The sequence below is a fragment of the Leuresthes tenuis genome, unplaced genomic scaffold (genome assembly GCF_036924035.1).
Source record: "Leuresthes tenuis unplaced genomic scaffold, fLeuTen1.0.hap1 SCAF_5, whole genome shotgun sequence".
NCBI lineage: Eukaryota > Metazoa > Chordata > Actinopteri > Atheriniformes > Atherinopsidae > Leuresthes > Leuresthes tenuis.
This window is the reverse complement of record NW_027325359.1, coordinates 14,654,645-14,675,440: the sequence shown is the minus strand read 5'-3', so window position 1 is coordinate 14,675,440 and position 20,796 is coordinate 14,654,645. Positions and strand designations below refer to the sequence as shown.

General features: G+C 40.4%; 2 protein-coding genes across 3 annotated transcripts in view; one reads left to right on the top strand and one right to left on the bottom strand.

Moving 5' to 3' along the window:
• The window catches only part of plxnb2b (plexin b2b), an 84,656-nt gene extending 66,140 nt beyond the window's left edge, over positions 1 to 18,516 (top strand). For both annotated transcript variants that reach the window (XM_072386215.1, XM_072386216.1), the window contains exons 21-36: positions 284 to 420; positions 628 to 728; positions 1,087 to 1,316; positions 2,618 to 2,799; positions 5,642 to 5,708; positions 6,428 to 6,574; positions 7,638 to 7,794; positions 8,588 to 8,688; positions 10,054 to 10,138; positions 10,538 to 10,689; positions 10,935 to 11,095; positions 13,417 to 13,564; positions 13,758 to 13,822; positions 13,946 to 14,021; positions 14,884 to 14,958; positions 15,524 to 18,516. In XM_072386215.1, the coding sequence (XP_072242316.1) occupies positions 284 to 420; positions 628 to 728; positions 1,087 to 1,316; positions 2,618 to 2,799; positions 5,642 to 5,708; positions 6,428 to 6,574; positions 7,638 to 7,794; positions 8,588 to 8,688; positions 10,054 to 10,138; positions 10,538 to 10,689; positions 10,935 to 11,095; positions 13,417 to 13,564; positions 13,758 to 13,822; positions 13,946 to 14,021; positions 14,884 to 14,958; positions 15,524 to 15,628 (1,989 nt within the window). In that variant the 3' untranslated portion in view covers positions 15,629 to 18,516. The remainder of the gene's footprint in view (positions 1 to 283; positions 421 to 627; positions 729 to 1,086; positions 1,317 to 2,617; positions 2,800 to 5,641; positions 5,709 to 6,427; positions 6,575 to 7,637; positions 7,795 to 8,587; positions 8,689 to 10,053; positions 10,139 to 10,537; positions 10,690 to 10,934; positions 11,096 to 13,416; positions 13,565 to 13,757; positions 13,823 to 13,945; positions 14,022 to 14,883; positions 14,959 to 15,523) is intronic.
• appl2 (adaptor protein, phosphotyrosine interaction, PH domain and leucine zipper containing 2) overlaps positions 1 to 20,796 on the bottom strand; it is a 207,841-nt gene that overhangs the window by 151,117 nt on the left and 35,928 nt on the right. The window lies entirely within an intron of this gene.

The window sequence follows — 20,796 nt, the reverse complement described above, 5'->3', positions numbered from 1 at the left end:
TATCGATAGTACAAGACATGTACATAAAAAAGCTGGATTATAAAGTGTCATTTGTACATTTGTCTACTTTATGAGGTCCTAACTACTTGCTCAAAACAGTAGATCCAGCACTTCTAAAATAACGAATAGACCTGTAGCTGAACTGACGGCAGATTCAACTTCTATTGCCATTTTATCCTCCACACTGTACAGTTTTTATCATAGAACTAGGTAGATAAATCTCCTGCTGAAATGTCCCGAGCTTGTGCTGATGATGAGACTTTCGCTTTGTGTTTGTCCGCAGATCAAATTTGGGAAAGGAGAGTGGGTGGTCGGCTCAGTGCAGTATGAGAAGAATAATGATTTGTCCCTTTACATCATCATCCCTGCTGTAATTGTGCCTATGCTGCTCATCATCATTATCTCTGTCTACTGCTACAGGTGAATTAAGCTAATTTAGGTCAAATTCATGCACCGTAACGATTAGGTAATCAATGTATTTCGAATTGAATTCTCATGGCGTAAATACTGTAGTAATCTGTGGAGTTCTCCATCAGAGTATATACAAGGAATTAAAAATGTTGTTGTTACCTGTTTTCATGAAACCATGAAACCAGTGCCTTAGCTTTGCTTCTGCTATTGGTTCAGGAGAAAGAGTCAACAGGCAGAGAGGGAGTACGAGAAGGTAAAACACCAGCTGGAAAATCTGGAGGAGAGCGTGAGAGACCGCTGCAAGAAAGAATTCACAGGTACCTACGGTCCAGCTGCACAAACGTCTGGCAATCTTGTTAATATCTTGTTAATAAAATTTTTTTTAAAACTCCAACATGCTGTAAAATGATGTGGTTTAAAGGCTTTTTTTTCAATGTATTGTTCTGCCATTATTTTGATAAATTCTCCCTCTTAATTCTGGGCTGTCATCATTATTTCAAGCAGTTTTACAATTTCAGTAATGGAAAGCAATCCTGTATTGATGAAGTGATTTTCCTTGCATTGCTCTCTGTTCTCCGCCTCCTGCGATATCATGACACGAACAGATGAGCTTTGTGCGAGTGTCAACGGTACTAGGAAAAAAAATAAGGTCATTTCCTTGCTTCTAACTTGCAGATTTGATGATTGAGATGGAGGACCACACCAATGAACTGAGTGAGGGACGCATCCCTTTCCTGGACTACAAGACCTACACAGACCGGGTCTTCTTTCTGCCCTCAAAGGACGGTGCTAATGATGTGATGATCACAGGGAAGCTGGACATCCCAGAGGCTCGAAAGGCAACAGTGGCACAGGCGCTCAACCAGTTCTCCAACCTTTTGAACTCCAAGACATTCCTCATCAATGTAATTATGCTCTATATATATATACCAGTAGTTGGTAGACACTGGTGTGGGGGTTCTATACATGTCATTATCAGTGGGTACATCTCTTAGGCCCAGACTAAACACTTCTACAACTGTCAAATGGATGGCCTTTAAGTCTTTATAAAGATGTTTAGGATTCATGGGTGATGTATGACCCTGACATCTGCTTTAATTTATCCAACAAGTTAGAATTTGTGCTTCAAATATGAAAATGTTGACGGTCAGATGGATAGTCTGGATGGATAAAATGCAGCACAGGCATTGTTTTTGCTCCATTGGATAATTCGCAAAAGTTTTTATTCCCTTTCTTTTCTTACGGATTCATCCTCGTATCGGCGCATTTGTTTCAGCACACTTTGAGATTATGACCTAATCAGCCTCTGCTTTAAGTGTAAGAAGTGCTATGCAACAAGTCTATGTAGCAAGGCAACACCTGCTGTGTCTTTGGTTGTTTGTGTTGCAGTAACAACATGCAGGACTACATTCCATCTGTAGAATCATCCGTGTTAGTTCATGTAGCTCACAATATAAACATCCGAACATAAGCAGCAACATCTCCCTCATTTAGTGCTACTTGGATAGAAAAAGGGCAGTTGTGATGTTGCCTGTTACACAAGCCCCATTTATAGGGATGAAAAGAGCGCATCTCTGAATGCATCTGACACATTTGTGTTTGGTGTGTTCTGAGACGAGAACTTCTCAGTTAATTACTATCTTCTGTTAATAGATGGTACTAAATGCATTCTTTATATGCATACATTATATATTTGTAATCCACAAAATTAGATCGCTCTATCACCGTTCCGGTGCTTGCTTCCCTACTATCTTTGTCAGCGTTGAAAATTTCTCGCATCCGGTGTATTATCAGTCTATTTTGAATTCAGCTTTCCGCCCTATGATTTGAGAACTGTGTCATGTTGTAGTTGGTGAAGTACAGCATTGTAAGTGCAGAAGACTCAGCAGAGGGAGACGTGTGAAAAGATTCCTTTTGATCCAATATTGCTGGCGCAGAAACGGCCTCCGAGGTGTTAACTGTATGTGTGGGGTGATTCTTCTTCCACTAATTGGTATAATTTCTGAACCACAATGTTTTACAGGGCAGAGCCAAAATTACCTTGATAATTATAATTTTCACCGGCATTAGTCATTTGATCATTTAAAAGCATATTATGCTGGATTTGCTTCTCTGTGTGTGAGCTTCATCATGATGATTAATTCAGCTCATCGTTTGCCTGTCTCTGTGTTTTTGTGTACTTGTGTGTGTGATTCTGTTTTTCTAGTTTATCCGTACCCTAGAGCGCAGCCATGACTTCAACGCCAGGGCAAAAGTGTACTTTGCCTCCCTGCTGACAGTGGCTCTGCATGGGAAGCTGGAGTACTACACTGATATTATGAGAACGCTGTTGTTGGAGCTGATGGGGGAATACGTCCAAGGCAAGAACCCCAAACTGATGCTGCGCCGGTAAGTGTGGATCCACTGCTCCTTCTCTACAGATAATCTTTCAGTCACCCAAAGATATCGTAGACTGTGTGACTCGGATGTCTTTTTATTTTTCCTGCTACCAAGTCGACATTCATGTAACAAGTAAAGTGTCTCAACCTTTGGAAATATTATGCTGCAGAAAGTTGAATACAGATATTCGGGGTTTACAAAAGGAATCTTCATGGCTATGTAAAACATCTCTCTATGTAAAACATCTCTCTATGTAAAACGGCTTTCTTTTGGCATTTTGGATTTGACCTGTAAGGGGAAGACAAATACTGGAGAAGTTGCTCTAGAATTTGCTACAAACTTTCCCGTCTTAGGTTTGTTACAGAACTTTATCTCCGACTGTTTAATGTCCACCGTGTGCTGCTGTCAGTCTCCCCATGTCTAAACTCTGGCACTGATTGTATCAGTCTGTTTAGACAGACTGGGATTCCGTTCAAGATACAGTGGACTGTTTCATTCCGTTGCCATGTTTTCTTTTTAGTTTTGTTGACTATTGTAGTCCACTATGAAGAGGCAGACTGCTGCTTGAGCTGTTCCAGTTCTCCTCCTTCTGTTCCACAGTCTGTTTTTTTTTTTTTTTTTTCCCCTTCCTCGTTGGATTCCACCACAATGTGTTGGACGATTCTTCTTTTGCTGTTGATTTTTGTCATGTACTTTTCTAATGATGCTTCTGATTAAATTAATTCCAATAAGAACAGCTCTCATCCAAATTACTGATTCTTTTCAGTACTTAAGCTACAGTCTAACTCAACCCAAACACACCATTCACTCTATCTAAAAACTCCATTAGCATTTTTATTACAAAATTGGTCGTGTGTGAGTTAAAGAAAAGTCCACCACTGCAATTTTTAAAAAACCTTTTTAGCATGTTCAGAATTGATATCAGACTGCCTTAACCACCACAAAAATGAAACCTTATTAAGACTTTAGCTGTGATTGAAAAGCTGGAAGACTCAGTTCCTGTGCAGTAAAGTTATTAGATTCTAGCTAATCACATCCTATGACTGAAAAACGCCCATCAACTTTAAAAACTCCCATTCTGATTGACAAATAATCCATTCTGCAGAGAACTCTTATGCACCAATCCTAACTATTTGCGGGGTGGGGCTGTACTGCTAATTTGCGTTCATCGTCAGGAGTAGATGAAATTAGGAAATCTGCAAGCTCAGGAGAAGTTAGCACTGGCAAAGATCGAGAACATCGCACAAGCAGGAAGCTGCAGAACAGCAAGCCATGGGAAGTGGCAAGAAATCTGCTTGCAAGAGTGTCGAAGCTAACCATGGAAGCCACTATCTCTGGGAGTGCTTGGCTAGAGAATCAGGAATCTAGCTAACATGGGAGCCAACAGAGCAAAGTCTTGGCACGCAGCAAAAACAAGCCCAGGCGATGAGCCATGTGAGCAGCCCAAACGCCATATTCACAGGTCTATTGAGCTCGGTGCTCCCAGAAGTAGCGGCTTCCGTAGGGCGCGTGCTTCCAGTTGGCTCTCTGGAATAAAGATGTGTGGCTGAAATACATTTTGCTTTTTTATAAAGAATAAAAAAAATGAAGAACTGGGGTTTTGTTGAGCATAAAGTGATAACACCTTGGATATAGAAATGTATGACTGAATAACGCCAATATTAGAATTGGTCATTGCTTAGCGGAGACGAGGAAGGCTGGTGTCAGCCGCTGGCAGGTAGAGATGTGGGCGGGCTAGATTAGCTTATTCATAGATCATCATTCACTGAACGAGGATGAACATGTTGAGTCATCCTGGGCATTTTTAAGGGCATGAAACATTTATTTCCCAGTGAAAACTTAGAAATATACCATTTGGAAGTACATAGATGAGTTTGAAGAGGGTTCATAACTGCTCGAACAGGACTTTGAATTCATTTTTGGGAACTTACCAAATGTTGTGGATGTTCTTCTTTGATTTTTAATTAAATTGACTTTGTAACTTTGTGTTTTTTTTGCCTTTTGCACCTAATGTACTTTTCATTATTCAGTAGGAACAGTTGGTGTGTAAACATGCATCTGCCTAATATTTTTTTTTAAAAACTACTCAAATTTGAGAACTTTTTGAGCATGACCTCCTTTGGTGCTGTAATGATGGTGTCATGGTCAGATCGTGCACTAACTGCTGCCTCTCCTCCCTCAGCTGGACTCTTTTATTTGACACGACACTGCTACGATGGGGTTATGTTTACTGAAATATCTGCTGTGCTTAGGCAGGCTGCAACTAGCTGTTATGCAAGCACACATCTTAATTATTCCCCATTGGAGACTCTCATTATGCTTATTAGGCCGTTGTGCCAACACAGGCCCCCTTATATACCAGACATCCAATTAGACATGCCATGAGCTAACAATGGCTGCCACCAGTGGGTATCTGACATTATGATGAGCTATCTGTCAAATGGCCGCAGACACGAGTTTTGGATTCAAATATCTTGAGGTTATCGAGCTGATATGTTTTTAACATTCTCAAGAGCAAATAATAGCACTTATACGTCACCTCTCCTCACATCATTCGCCTTTATAACTTTTAACCAACGGTAATTGTGTTTTGCATGCTGTGAAACATGGCGCCAGACTAATAAACACTAAAGAGTACATGAGATACTGTATGTTTTAAAACATTTCAGAGCGCGGCTGAACTCCCACACCAGAGCTCATATAAAATAATCAGAGACTGTGTGGTGAGGATGATTTCTGAGGGTTTCTTAGGAAATGGATACAGAATTGAAGTGTCATATGGATGGCGTTTCAAATGAAAACCAAAATACTTTCTTGTATTATTGATATCTGCTGGACATTTGTTTTTCAGGTCAGAGACGGTGGTGGAAAGGATGCTGTGTAACTGGATGTCTATCTGCCTGTACCAGTTTTTGAAGGTAACGAGAGTTTTGAGTTTTAGTCTGTTAAGATGTCTTAAAACTTATGCAGTAACTTGAGATGAAACGACTAATCAATTGGTCAGCCGAAGGCAAAAACCCTTTGAAAGAAAATCAAGTTATTAGTCTTGTCCAGATGATGTTTTAGTGTGCAATAGATAAGCAGAACAAGCAGTAAACACCAGAGTTGAGTGTTTCCTGCTGCCAGGTGAGTGTTAGAGATGGAGATGGCGCCACTTTACGTATTGCATGTACACAGATCTATGCATATTGAATTAGGCAAAGATGAATGTCTACGTCTTAGTAGTTACTTCAAAGCATAAAAGATACATTTCTATGTGGGAAAAAAAGAAAATATGCAATTTTTATTAAATTATTTTTTGTTTTAAAAACATTAGGGGGTAATTCTCTTCGATTGATTTTACTTGTAAATTGGAAAATATGCAGATTTTGATATTATCGTATTTTGTACTGTAAAACACGTGTGACACATTTCCCTATATTTTGATGTTTTATGGAACAAAATTGGTTTAAGAAATTCTTGTTGGATGTCTCTAGTTCTCTTCAGTGTTCATATTCACAGTGGGGAATTAATTTCCCTTCTGAGCTGTTAATCGCAACAATTAGCTTCCTGACAACAGCAGAGACAACTTTTAAATCTCTTCGCATGTCTTGTGTGTGTGTGTGTGTGTGTATATGTGTGTGTGTGTGTGTTTTAGGACTCTGCAGGCGAGCCCTTGTACAAACTGTTCCGAGCCATCAAGCACCAGATCGAAAAAGGGCCTGTGGACGCCAGAGTGAAGAAAGCCAAATACACACTCAACGACACGGGCTTGTTGGGCGACGATGTAGAGTACTCTGTCCTGGTGAGATGCATAAACAAACACAGACCCCACACACATTCAGAAACACAAAAACTACACACGCTGCTCTCTGATTGCATGGTGTTTTGTGCATGATGGGCAAGACAAACTCACGTATGCGCTGTGACATTGCCATGGTAACCACGCACTGGAAGAAAAAATAAAAAAAACCCTGGGGTGACTGTCCGCTTTTGTGTGACATTCATTTTCAGTGTCAATGCTCTCAGTGTGAAAATGACTCGGGGAACACGTTCCAATATAGCTATAACATGTGTGGCTTAAGTAAACGTACTACAAGTCAGGGCAAGTATAGAGTACAAGCCACCTCCACAACCTCTCTCCAACCTTGCCACCTGCACACTCTCTGAATCTATTTTGGCAGCTTTCAGGAGTCAGAAAAAAAAAAAACCTGGGCTTCTCATTTTGATATCGTGCTTCAATAATGGAAGCTAATCTGAACACAGCTGGTTTCTGTTAAAGTCACCACAAACAAAAAGACCCATGGGTAATGGTGTTGTCGAGGACAATTATCAAATTAGGGTGAATTACATGTCTTCTGTTTTGATGGATCGCCTTCTGTGATTGAATTACGCAGGGCGGGGTGGGGGGGCACTTCAACAAGCTTGATTTCACAGGCGGATGCTTTGTTTACTACTGGCTTTAATTCACTGTGTCCTCTTCACATTCACTTCAAATGCAGATGAGTTTATGTGGTTGCTGTTGAGGTCAGCTTGCCTGCCCCCCATTTGAGTCTACTGAGCGGTCAGTTACCTTTAACAGAGCTAACTGAGTGTGGGTGGTGAGGTGGGTCAGTTTGCTCCTGCTGATCCTTGGTCATTAGCAGGCCAAGGTGACAAGAGTCATGTCAGGTGTCACTGCAATGTGTTTGTGTGTGCTCTCAGAAGCCCAGTTGCCATAACAACAGTATCCCAATAAAGCTGGGTGTGCGTGGGTGGCTGGCTGGGTGCACTGGCCACGTTAGAATATTTCTGCATAGGTACATGGGTGTTGCACGCACTGTCACTGTGCATTCTTAATGTGTGCCTCTGTGTGTTGTTTCTGCCAGACATTGCAAGTGCTGGTTCAAGGCGAGGGTCCAGATGTGACGCCCGTCAAAGTGCTCAACTGTGACACCATCTCACAAGTGAAAGAGAAGATCATCGAGCAAGTGTACAGGAACCTGCCATACTCTCAGCGGCCCAAGGTCGACAGCGTCACTCTGGGTGAGTAAGACCCGGACACCGAATGTAACGATCATCTGGAGTGTTGATGATGGCGACATGGAAAAGTTTTGGGTGAAATTAATTAAATGAGAAATGATTTAATCTATGAGAGCGGTGTCTTATTTAATTTTTTGTTTAATTCTTTAGATATAATCATTCTGTATCAGATCTTTTGCGCACTGAAAAATTTGAAAAGCTTTAAGGTCGGGAGGTCATTCATTGTCAGCAACATGGAAAAACACTTAATCTCTTCAAGTTTTGTCTCTGCTGTCATCAGAGACCTTGAGGACTAACTTGAAAGGCTAAAGCTCCATAGACATTTTCTTGAGATCAAGGATCTTTTCTATTTCTAACATGATGTAGATTTAATTTCTTTACACATTTTAGATTGCAGACATCCATCTGTGTTAACCCTTAGATAACCCCTATATAGTTGGAGGTGCTTGAATCATACAGTACGTCTCTGGTGGTTTTAGGCTCAAGTCTGCTGTGATGCAGAAATTGTTGGGCTCCAAGTCCAAGTTTGAATTAAAGTTAAATTATTCATAGAATACTGACGGCTCACTTCTTCACCCACAATCAACTCAAGTGTGTCTTTAAATCCAAGGACAGAGCCGGGTACATAGCTGGATTTATGTGAAATCGCAACATTACAGAGTAAAGTCATCTCCACAGTGACCCATGTGAAAGAGCAGTGGAGAAACGAAACAAAACAAAAAAAAAAACGTAGATATGTTGACCCGTGCCAAATATTTGTAGCTCACCTTGTGTCCTCCTCCTGCCTTGACCACAGAGTGGCGCCCCGGCTCAACAGGGCAGATTTTGTCAGATCTGGACTTGACCTCCCAGAAAGAAGGCAGGTGGAGGCGAATCAACACGCTGGCACATTACAACGTGAGTATGGAAGAAAAATGATATTTCCATGATGAAACCAATTTCAACAAGGAGGACAGACTGTAAACAGGGATTTGATGGGGGTGTAAGGTTGTGAATAGATAGGTGTGTATGTGTGTGTGTGTAGGGCTGAATGGGCCTGAATGTTTTCACACCATCTCAAGTCAGAGCCTGAGCTGCACATGTGCATAGAATCTGTCCGCTGCAGATTTTAAACCTATCAAAACTAAGTTTAGACAGAAAATGTATTCTGTAGTTTCTAACTTTTAAAGTCCCTACACGTTACACGTTTAATTTTCAGTTTTCTAATATACAACAAAAGCTTGAATTTCTCATTTGTTAAACAGACACATGTGAAAGGGAAGTTATTTTGAACGTTATACAGTGAAATATCCAACTCTACACCATGGCTCTGTCTCTTTATATCATATTATCCAGTATTTACCCATTTTAGTGAAGTATCTGTTCTAAGCAGGAAATAAATGTATTATGTAATGCGGTGAAAAAAGATCTTTTATACCAAGAAAAAAAAAAAACCTGTAGGACAAAGACACTTTCTCCCTTTTGCTTTAAACTCCACGTTGCATTTTGCTGAAAATGTAAATGAAAGGTGGAATTTATGCCATCATTCATGTGCTCTTACATGTGTATCCATATTTATCTCCTGTGACTACATCCTCTTTGGAGAAAATGTGTGGTATACAATGTTAAAGGATGACAGCATCTTCTGAATGATAATGGAAGTCTGTGAGGTGTCCATTCAGTCTTTTCTACATCTTTAGTATGGAGTTTATTTTCCTGTTGCATTTTAGTTGGCAGCTGCCTGCTCGAATAACTATTGCAAATAAGTTATAATTGGAAAAACAAAATGCAACCACCCCCTCAGCCACTCACAATTGCCTGGTCTTGATTTGCGCTTGTGAGTTCTCAGTGGTAACAATATGCCATTAAATCTTCAAGGCACCTTATTGATCCTGAGAAAATAAAGGTCATTCAGTGATACCTCCCACTTGTCCTGCTTTTCGGCCACTTAGATACACCTCTTTCGAAGACTTCCTTTGATCCAGCCTGCTGATGTCTCGCAGTTATTCTTAGACAACAGTCTAGTTGCCATAGATTCACTGGCTGTCGGAGTAGTGCTAATCACAGTTTTTCCGAAGTCAATAAGTGGTTGATGTCAAAGAAAATGGCCAGTAAAGATCCCAGTAAAGACTCTGTGTCCATGTGTACAGTCTCATTGATTAATAAATAGCTCTCTGTGCACGAAAGAACTGCTGAGTGCAGCCACTTTACATATTAAACTGGAAAGATTTTGTATTTTTTTTTTGTCTATGTTGTCTAACAGGAGATTTCTGTGCATTGCAGGTGAGAGACAACGCCACATTAGTTTTGTCCCGAGTGCTGCACACCCAACAGAACTACGACCAGAACCAGGAGAACCATGAAGAGCGTGCGTGTCTCTCAGTGCACACACACACACACCGTATACACACAGAAACCCGTTAAACTCAAAAGAGCACGGATCACTTGTGTGCTCGAGAATATAATGCATGCCTTTGTCTTGTTTCCTCGGGGCTTTTCACAATATCCCCACTCTCATTAAATATGCTAATACATGTTGTTTTGGGCATTACGCACTCTAAGATTATGCTGTAATCGTATGCACTTTTATTCTCTTCCTTTTCATATACATTTCAGAAGAGTTGATTATTTAGCTCTTCTTCTTTGCATTCTAATTCGGTTGACAAACCCCTTCCCATTTCTCATCATTTGAATATTTTTTTGTAAGAATTTGCATAAATAACTATGAGGGGAAAATTGACAGTGTTGTCGTCGCTGCTCTAAATAGGAAATGCTCTGTTGGAAGACGATAAAGTTTTTCACTTGGTGAGGCCAGCGGACGAACTGGATGAAATCAAATCTAAACGAGGAAGCATAAAGGACAAGTCGATGACCAAAGCCATTACAGAGATCTATCTCACGCGACTCCTTTCTGTCAAGGTAGAGCACAATGCAATGTCATCAGATATTAGTTTTGTATTTATTTGATGCACTGACATGATATTTGTTATTGTTGAATGATTTGTTTATTTGAGTTAAAGCCAACTCTGGTGTCTAGGTTTGGAGAGAGCAGAAATACAAAAATACTCTGGTGCTGTCTGCAAGCAGCTTTGTCTCCTGGCTCTGATATTCCTGACTGTCTTTCTCTCGCAGACATGTCTCTCATTATTTGTGTGTCCTTTCAGGGAACATTGCAGCAATTTGTGGATGACTTCTTCCGCAGCGTGCTGTGCTCTGGGGCGGTGGTGCCACCAGCTGTCAAATATTTCTTTGACTTCCTGGATGAGCAAGCACTGAAACACAGCAACGTGGATGAGGAGACCATCCATATATGGAAGACTAATAGGTAAGAGCACGGGAGGACTGCTCCCGCTGTCAAAGTCAAACTAGATACAAAAAAATAAATTTTGGGGGGAGTTTCAGCAGTGGGATAAGCAGTGCAGGAAATTGTTGCCGGTGGATTAATAACTTGGCATCTAGGATGACAGGGCCAATGATTCGGCTCTTCTGGTGTTGCCAGTGGATGTCTGAATAACAGATATGTGGGCTGGCACTTCCCATTTCACCTGCTAATCACTGTTTGAATACTGATTTCTTTTTTTTTTTCTTTTTTTAAACAATTAAAAAGCTAAACCATTAGCTGATTGTTTCGAGACCTTATTTCAGCAAATACTTTTCTCTTGTTCTCAACAGCTGTTGATTTGCATGCAATTAAATCTTATGCAAGTCAACTGGTCTTTTTTTTTTTTTTTTTTTTTTTTTTTTACCTGAACATACAAGTGGACTACAAAGAGAAACAGAAAAGCTTTAGTATCAAAAATCTTCTGTTCCTTGCAGATTCTGCATATAGAGATTAAGGTATAGAAGTGTTGTACTTCCAGTATTAAAACATTTTTTTGGCTACTTTTATTTTACGCTCAAAATTAAGTCACAAAATATTGTGAAATTGAATCTTCCCTTCATATTAAATGACAAACACCATTGCGCTCTGATGTCTTCAGAGAAATTACAGACAGATAGCAGCATATGACCCATCAGTAATGCTTTATGTTTTCTTGACACATTTTTTTTGCCTCTATTATCCTTGAAGTTTTGGCAAAAGCATCTGACAGAGAAGCCAAGAAAGGATTCTGAATGAAACTGATCCACATATAATAGTCCATGCATCTTGCAACGTGCTTTTTTTTGTTTGTCTTCCATGTTATTGTAAAGGCTTCTGTCAGATGATTTCCACGAAATAGCGAAAGTGTATCTTTAGATTTTTTTTTTTCCAACATCAGTTTTTTTTTTTTTTTTAATATTTGAAAATTCTTATGTCTTTTGGCCTGATTTATTTGAATTTTTTTTGTTCTTTTTTTTCTTATCAATTGCCTTTCAAAACTTTCTTTTAGATTGTCTGTCGAAGAAATGCACCGGAGTAGAAAGTAGAATATTACCCTCTGAAATGTTGTTAACTAGAAGGGGGACCAGTGCTTCGCATTTGTTTCCGACTACAGTTCTAACTTTTCATGACTTTCACGTACACTCAATTATCCAAGCCTGACCAACAGTACCAGTCCTGCTGGCCCTGATACAGTAACTATCCAAGAAATAAAACTTTCTTATCCTAGAAAAGGCTGAATACAAATGCCCTGTTCTGGCATACTTAGTTTGCATTTGCAATCCCCGTGCTCCCATGTGGCATTTAAGTGCATAAATTAGTGTCACGTCGGCTGAGGCTCAAGCATACAAGACGACGCGTTGCATGTAGATGCCAGTGATTGACGCAAGGCTGGCAAGAGAGCACCCACACAAGGACAGGAGATGAGCGATTTAATTACTTACTACACTCCGCACCACATTCTGCACCCGCCCGTTCTGTTTATCAAATCAACTGAGGGCCCTGTATTAAATATGAATGTGTGTATGAAGCATAACAACAAACAAACATGGTAATTATGTCCCAAGCTAAATTAATTTTGTGATTATAGCAACATTGCTATTTTTATGCGTCTCTTGTATTCTCACTGCAGTCTTCCCCAGAGATATTACCAAACCAGTCTGAATTCTACACAGCGTGTTTCTTGTCTCAGACGGTGGGACATTCGCACCGATCAGGGAGCAGAGTTTTTGGAAGCTGCTGCATTTTTGGGCATTCTTGTGATTTCGCAAGGCGATATGCGGCTGGTTTCCTGTTCAGGGGGGAAATTAGAGAGAGCGCTGGAGCATTACGTTGTGTAGTCTGTTCTTTATGTTGTTAAGCTGCACAGGAACTCCAAAGGTCAAATCTTTGCAGTTCCTTTAGCATTTTTAATCTCGTATTTGTTAGAGCAGACGCGGAACATCGCCTGCCGCTTTGCACAGAAAGAAAACTTCCAAGGTCATTTTTTTTTTTTCTTTTTCATTTTCTTTGAACAGTGGTGGCTGTCATAGAGGTCGGCAATATATGAAAGACTAATATAAACTGACAGTCAAGGGTATTGTTCTGAATAAACTTACACCTACATAAAAAGCTTTCTCCATGTCTGTTATTACCTTGTACAGCACTAAATTGCACCTCAGGCTAGTGCTCTTTCACATGAAATGCCTCTCGGACTTGAATTAATTTGTGGATGTAATGTCGGCGATGAGACTGAACCAGTAATGACGATAATAACCGGGATCTGTTGCCCCCTTTAACCCGTGCAGCCTGCCTCTGCGTTTCTGGGTTAACATCCTCAAGAATCCCCACTTCATCTTCGACGTGCACGTGTCCGAAGTGGTGGATGCTTCGCTGTCCGTCATCGCCCAGACCTTCATGGATGCCTGCACCAAGAGCGAGCACAAACTCAGCCGGGTGAGAGGAAGTTGACGAAGGGAGGAGGAGCAAAGGGTGGAGCAAATGAGGTCAAAGTGGAAGAGGGGAGATGGGTGGAAAGATGAGAATGAAGTGGATTACATGAGAATTAAATTGCAGAGAAAAGAGGAGTGTCATAGGTCAGACGTGTCATTTTTTTCACACTTGTAATTAGATTTTTTTTTGTCTCTAGGACTCTCCGAGTAACAAGCTACTCTATGCAAAGGAGATCTCCTCTTATAAAAAGATGGTGGATGAGTAAGTACTGTCAACAAATCATTCTGAATCCTCCAGATTTAGGTGACATTTTTCAATAAAAACAGCATAATGGCGCGATTACCACCTCTTGTCTCCTCTGTACGTGCGTGTTTGTGTGCACAGCTACTACAAGGGCATCAGGCAGATGATATCCGTCAGCGACCAGGACATGAACACTCATTTGGCAGAGGTGTCACGGGTGAGAGAGACGGCTGTCATTTTCTTTGCCTTATAGTCAGCCTTGCTTTGACCATTGCAATCCTTTCAATTTAGGATTAGGATTTTATGAGAATAGGGCATTTTCTGAATCCACAGCCGTGATAAACAGATCTGTAACATTTATACGGGGGGGAAACTGTTAAAGTGGGGTTTTGTGAAGTACCCATGTGCAGTATCTTACCTGCAGTAGACTGCAGTCTGTTTTGAGAGTCAGGGATGAATTCTGACAGATGTGTTAAGCTAACATGTGTTAAAGCAACTCTACTCAAAGACTTCCCAGTGGTTTGGTCAAACACTACATATGATATATTTTGTATGGAATCACTTTTGCATCAGACAGTTTTTTTTTTTTTTTTTTTTTTTTTTCACACCTGCTGATGAACTCCAAGCTGCACTTGGTCTGAGATGGTAAAAATAAATGAAAATCCTAGGAACATGCAAACACCATCTTAACTATCAAGCAAGTCCTGACGGACTCTGCTGATCAGCGGCAGGACACAACACACGGCCACGCTCATGCAATAATGTGGTGTAAGTGTCACTGTATATGGGGTTTGCTGCTCGGAAACATTTGGGATTTGAGTCGTTTTTAAAATTTGCTTCCGTTTCCCCACTTCTGAGTAAGCATTAGCTTAGCTCACCCGTCCAAATTCTTCCCCAATTCTCCAACCTTCTGCAGCACGGTTGCAATTTACTTCATGACTGTAACTTAAATGGCAGCTGGTAAATGTTTTACCTTGGAGCTTTGAAAACAGCAGTTTTTTTTTTCTGACAACAGAAAACGGTTTGTGAATTCATTTCGCTGCATCTTTAACCTTAGAATTGTTGTTTTTGTTCTGCAGTCTCACACAGACAAACTGAACACACAAGTGGCTCTCCATCAACTTTACCAGTACGCCAGCAAATACTATGATGGGGTAAGAGGCTGTTCTCTCTCCTATCACACCCAAAGGAGGCTATTCAACTGTATGCACTGCTGCCCAGTACATTTCCCTTTTTTTTTTCTCTCTCCCTTCACTCTTGATATGCCAGAAAAGAGATTGTGAGAAATTTTAATTGAAAGCATTTCTGTGGGATGTGAATTGGAAAATTGCTCTGGGAATTGATTTTTAAGAGTCCATTGTGCATTTCCACTTGAGGTCATGAAAAAGGGGGGATAAACAAAACCTAATGAGCAAGTTGAATAAACAAATGACTGTCTTTCTCCCCCAAGTGTGTCTCACAAACAACAAGAGCTCATATGACGTGACTGTTTATGTCGAATAACACTATCCTCTCCTCCCATTCTTCACCCTTTCTCCTCCTCTTTGTCCTATGCTTCTGTCCGTCCCCATTTCCCTTGTTTTTTTCATTTTTTTGCTTCTCCAACACTGCCCTTCTGCCGTCCTTCACACAAATCTTCCGCCCACTTCTCCTCTTTGCTTATTATTTCCAACTCCTCTGTCGATCACCTTCCTCGCTGTCCTTCGGCCTCCCTTTCAGATCATCGCATCCCTGGATGAGGACCCAGCTGCACAGAGTAAACAGCTGACCCTGCGGCTCCAGCAGATCGCAGCTGCCCTGGAAAACAAAGTGACTGATCTCTAACCCACTACAGGGAGGGGAAGGGAATGGAGGGATATCGCCAGTGACTACAGGGGCTTATTTCTTCTTTTTTGAGCATAAGAAATGGAAATAATTTGGCCGTGTATATTGCACAACTTGCCCCGCAGCAATTTTCTGTCCTGAGAAGTAACGGGGACTAATTAAAGGCACATAAAGAGCAAAAACGAGGGGGAAGAAATTGATGGGATACACTGTCATAGGTACGCCTTAACGCTCACTTGCCAAACCTTAAAGGTCTAAACGGTCACTCATGCTTCACTGAATATTGCTCCCACAATGCGGTGCAGGAGACCTCTCTGAGAATTAAGCCCCTCTGTGGAGCACTGGGATAAGAGATAATCAAATGTTGAATTTCTCTATGTGTTGAAAAGGTTTTAAGAGTTGTATTATATATTTTTTTTATTGTGCAGTCTTTATGCGGAAAGCTTTATAAGGAAAAAAAAAAAAATCTTTTTAAATGGATCACCTCGTGGTGCGGACAGTGTTTTTATTAGCCTGTGTGTGTGTGTGTGCATAGATGTCTGTGTGAAGTGCAACATGCGAACAGGGGCGTGTGTGGAAAACTTTGAGTGCGTGTTCACGAGGATTGTGAGTGTGCAACTGTGTGGGAATGTGCGTGCACACACAGGATGCCTACCGGCAGGCGTGAGGGCGAAGAGACGCCTGCTTTCTGTCACTCCCCCACCCCCCATGAACAGTAACACACTGGAGCCTGCACTCTCACCGAGCTTTACGACAGAGACCAAAGGGTCCTCACAAGGACACCGGTTAATCTAGCAATGTACAGGCTCAATATGACTGACAGGTCACCAGTGGTTTCAGAAGCATTTGAGTTCAGAATTCTTTGCTTTTGATGCAGATTTGCTTCAAGCTGGATTGCCACTTGTGTGCTTGTGAAAATCGATAATAGCACAGTCTGTCTCCCTTTATTGTACAGTGCCATGAAACATTCCACCTTAACTAAAGCACAGAAGGACTTTTCAGAGATTTTTTTAAGACATTTCAGTTAATGACTGATTTTTTTTTTTTTACTTTTCTGTATAACTTTTGCTTTTATAAGTGTGAGCAAGAAGCAATTTTATTCTGCTATGGAGCCGTGTCACTCATATTAGTCCTGCAATAATGTCAGTACGCCATGAGCCACAATCAACACTTGCATTATTGTAGCAATTCAGCAATATGTTACCAAATTTTCCAAATTGATTCATACGTAGTTTTTTTTTTTTTTTTTAGTGCAATCTTTTTCTTTTCTTTCCAATAACATAATGTTCCAAATAATCTTTGAGCATTCTGCCTCTAAAGCTATAAGATAGCCTATAAGATAGCTGATGTTAATAATCTACCAGAGAATGCAGTTGGTACTGCAGTGGCACGTTCTGAACAAACTATAGAGGTTTTAGAGTTCGTATGCTGTTAGGGAGGTTTGATTCAATCGTGTACATAATTGCTATGGTAATTGGAATATTGATATGTCAGTGTGGACAGTGTCGGAGTGAGGGTTTTAAATTTCTTGGCCCATTAAACACCATCCCTAAATTGTAGGTCTCGCTGTTGACGGATGATTTAATTGTCCTCTTTGTATCTGATCATGGATGTGTGTAGTTGACAGAGCATAACGAGCTCCAGAGACCCCAGAATGTTAACGATTCCTGCCTTGGCTAGAGGGAGGTTTGCACAGACCTCAAGCCTGCCTGCCTGCCTGCGATCTCAGCATGGCACTCCGGCATCCCGACCAACAGCACTTGGCACTGCCCACTCAGTGCAGAGCAGAGTGGCACTCAGTATAATGGAATCAGCAGGGGAGGCTTTTGATCTTAATTGCATGCCGACTGCAGACTCCATCCTTGTCACCGCTGTTGTTTACTGCTGACTCTTTTCTCACTGACAGAGTTGATGCAAGAAGCTTCTTTCAGAGCCTTTCTTTAACCAAAAATGTGCCTTATTGAATAGGATGATACATATATTGTTTCTAAATTATCCTGTCGGTAACCTTAGGTGATCATGATGACAATAGTGCTATAGACACAGCAATGTATTTGGACTTGTGATCTTATCTGTGCTGTCTAAAATGCTAGATGCCCTGCTGCAGCCGTTTGCGTGCCAACAGGCTGAAGACATTTCAGTATGATTTCTGTTATGGTTGCAGTATTGATGTGTACATTTCCTTTGGGTGTCTTTGGTGTGTGCTTTGTAGGATTTTGGTGGCTAAGGCATAAAGCCAAAACGAATAAATGTAAATCAGTGGCCAATGTTATCTGGGTTTCCCTTGAAAATGTCTGGCATTCATAAATTAGTCTTAAGACAAAAGGGTATCCATACGTAGATTGAATATAGCGCAAAATTGTCCAATGGTGTTAATTTTTTTTTTTTGCCCTGTGTTTCTAAGCTATTTCACAGTGTGTACGATAAATGACTATCTATACTCGACAAATGCCCTTTCTTACTGCTGTGCAGTTATTTTATTTTATTTTTCTTGTTTCCTATATCATATAAATCTTTGTAAAACCTGTTGAATTACTGTATTCTAATTGTATACTCCTATGCATTGAGTCCTGGGACAAAACAACAAAAGAGAATAAAAAAAACTTGTTTGTGCAGATGTTGAGACCCCCTCCCCTCCCCATTTTGAAACTTGTCAATGTGCTGTAATGATAGAATGGGACACTCCATTTACAGTACAAGACCACAACTGGAAGCCAATGTTTTCCTCCCCATCCAAGGCAGCTCAGACGATTCTCCATCTTGTACCTGATCTGGTTATACTGGATGAGCCCAATTTTACTAAAGTCGTATGTGTGGATGGCGCGGTTACCCACAGGTTTCATCATACACTCCTTGGTGAATAAACTCAGAGACATATATACCCTGCATATTTGCTTTGTTTCTTTCACTTGGACAATATCGATTCGCTTCTTCTTAACACTCATGATTTATTCATGAAAGGCAACGATCACCTTGGGTGATAGACTAGCCCCAGGCAGCTGATTTTCTTGTTGAAGTCAGCTGTAAGCGTTCTTTAGGTTTCCCAAATTTTGCACAGTTCATAGCGTGACCTTAGATTGAAAAGCCTACATTCAGGCAAGAGTATTTTGGATTTTTGAGACTTAAAATTGGGCAGTCATTTTACGAAGAGGAAGGCAAAGTGCTTGAACTTCAGATTCTTTCCTTATCACAAACAATTTTGCATATTGTGACCCTAAACGACTTTGTTGATAACATCAGTCTTTATAGGCAGCGTAGCCTGTCATGGCTGATGCTTTTTCCCCAAATGCCACATCAGGCTCCTGTCACACAGCATGGAATACAAACTAGAAGGTCTAGCTTCATGAAACGAGTTGATAATATAAAATAGCAGCACAGCATCTCTGTCATCGGCGATGAAGGCTGGAAAAATTACACTGGAAACATTAATTAAGTACTGACAGCTAAGAATGAAATTGGAAAAAATCAGAGATGAAAGGCAAAAATTGCCTCTTCTGACTGCTTAACACACCCCAATGCAGAGGTGGATATATCAAAGACAGACCAGAAGCCTGCTCAGAACATCTTCTAACTGGGCAGGTCATTGATAGAGTAACTTCAAGGACTGCTGAATACACTTGATTACCACAAGCACTGAAGCTAGTACATTATCCTTGATCACTTGTTGTAAATCAAAGGCAATGCAGTACTTTAGATTTCTAATAGGACATGTAGTTTACATCATTTTGGGAGTCAACATTATTTGCTCTTATACAGATTGAAAAATAAGCCAGATTCTCACTGTGTAGAAATCAATGATTCCACTCACTCAGAATGATTATGTTAAGGGCGTCTGTGCAGGGAACCATACAAGGAAATGGGTTCAAATCTGCATGCTGTTAGCTTCTGTTCTCCTGCCTGAGCTGCTTCCTCTCACAAAGCAGCAAGCCTCTCAGGCGATCACTGTATTTCCCACCAGGTTGCATTTCACCTCCACATTTCAAACATAATGAGATTTGACTTCCTAATGGGAGGAGAAAGAGGAGGAAAACCTGGTGTAACTCTAAACAGTGACTGTGTGGTATCATTTTGAGCAGTTCTGATGAATAATTCATAACCACAGAACTTGATTCTGTGGCTGTTATATGCCGTTAGTAATCCAACATTTTAAAAAAATGATGTAAAATGTACATATATATTTATTCCTGTTACACACTTACATACACGTTACATGCACACTTTTCCTATTTAATTTCGGTGAAGAAAGAAAAGAAAAAAAAGCCACTTGCACTGCTTTCACACATGGAATATATTTTATGAGTCAGAGTACATAACTGCCAAAAGCCTTCAAAGGAAACCAAGCTTTTACAGTTGCAAAACCAAAAAGAACAAACAAAACAATCACACTATGAGCTTTTTGTGAAGAGATACAAATTGATAAACGGTAACCACATAGGTACAAAAATATTCTGAAAATAGAGCAGACTGAGAGGAGTAACTACAAAATGGGCACAACATAACGGATGCGAAATGACTGTACAGGGACCCAAAACAGCCAAAAAATACAACAAAGAAATGTCTCTGCAACTTGGAGATTAAATGAACAATGAGGGATTCAAAACAACTGCAAAGAGACCCTAACTTAATTCAAGAAGTCTGTATGCAGAGGTTTGGTTTCTCATATCTGTGCACTTTTGTGGCTGCTTTAGTGAGAAAATGAGTTTTCTCATCATAAAAGGACAGCCTATATGCCCATATGCAAAACACCATATTTCATGCCTTTATATGTTTTAGCCAGAAAACTACCGAAGAGAAGCGCACGTGAGTTAAGCTATTATCTACATTTAATAAATAGGATATGCATATATATTGTAGTCTGAACAATAAGCATAGTCTGAGGCCAGGTCATGTTTCTCAATTCCCAACTGTGGCAATTACTGACTATCTCAAAGGATATTGCTTTTACTAATTTAGTTAGCAATTAATACCCTACCTATCACCCTAATATGCCCCACGGTGTGATTTGCCATTAGAATTCCAAATAAAAATGTTTTTAAAAAAAGACTACAAATATCGTGAAATGGATATTTACATATACCCGACTATCACTTGAATGCAGCAAAGTGCAGTTGCGAATGAGGTTTCTCAACTTGTGATTGACAAGAACGATAGAGCAATCAGTGTGGCTC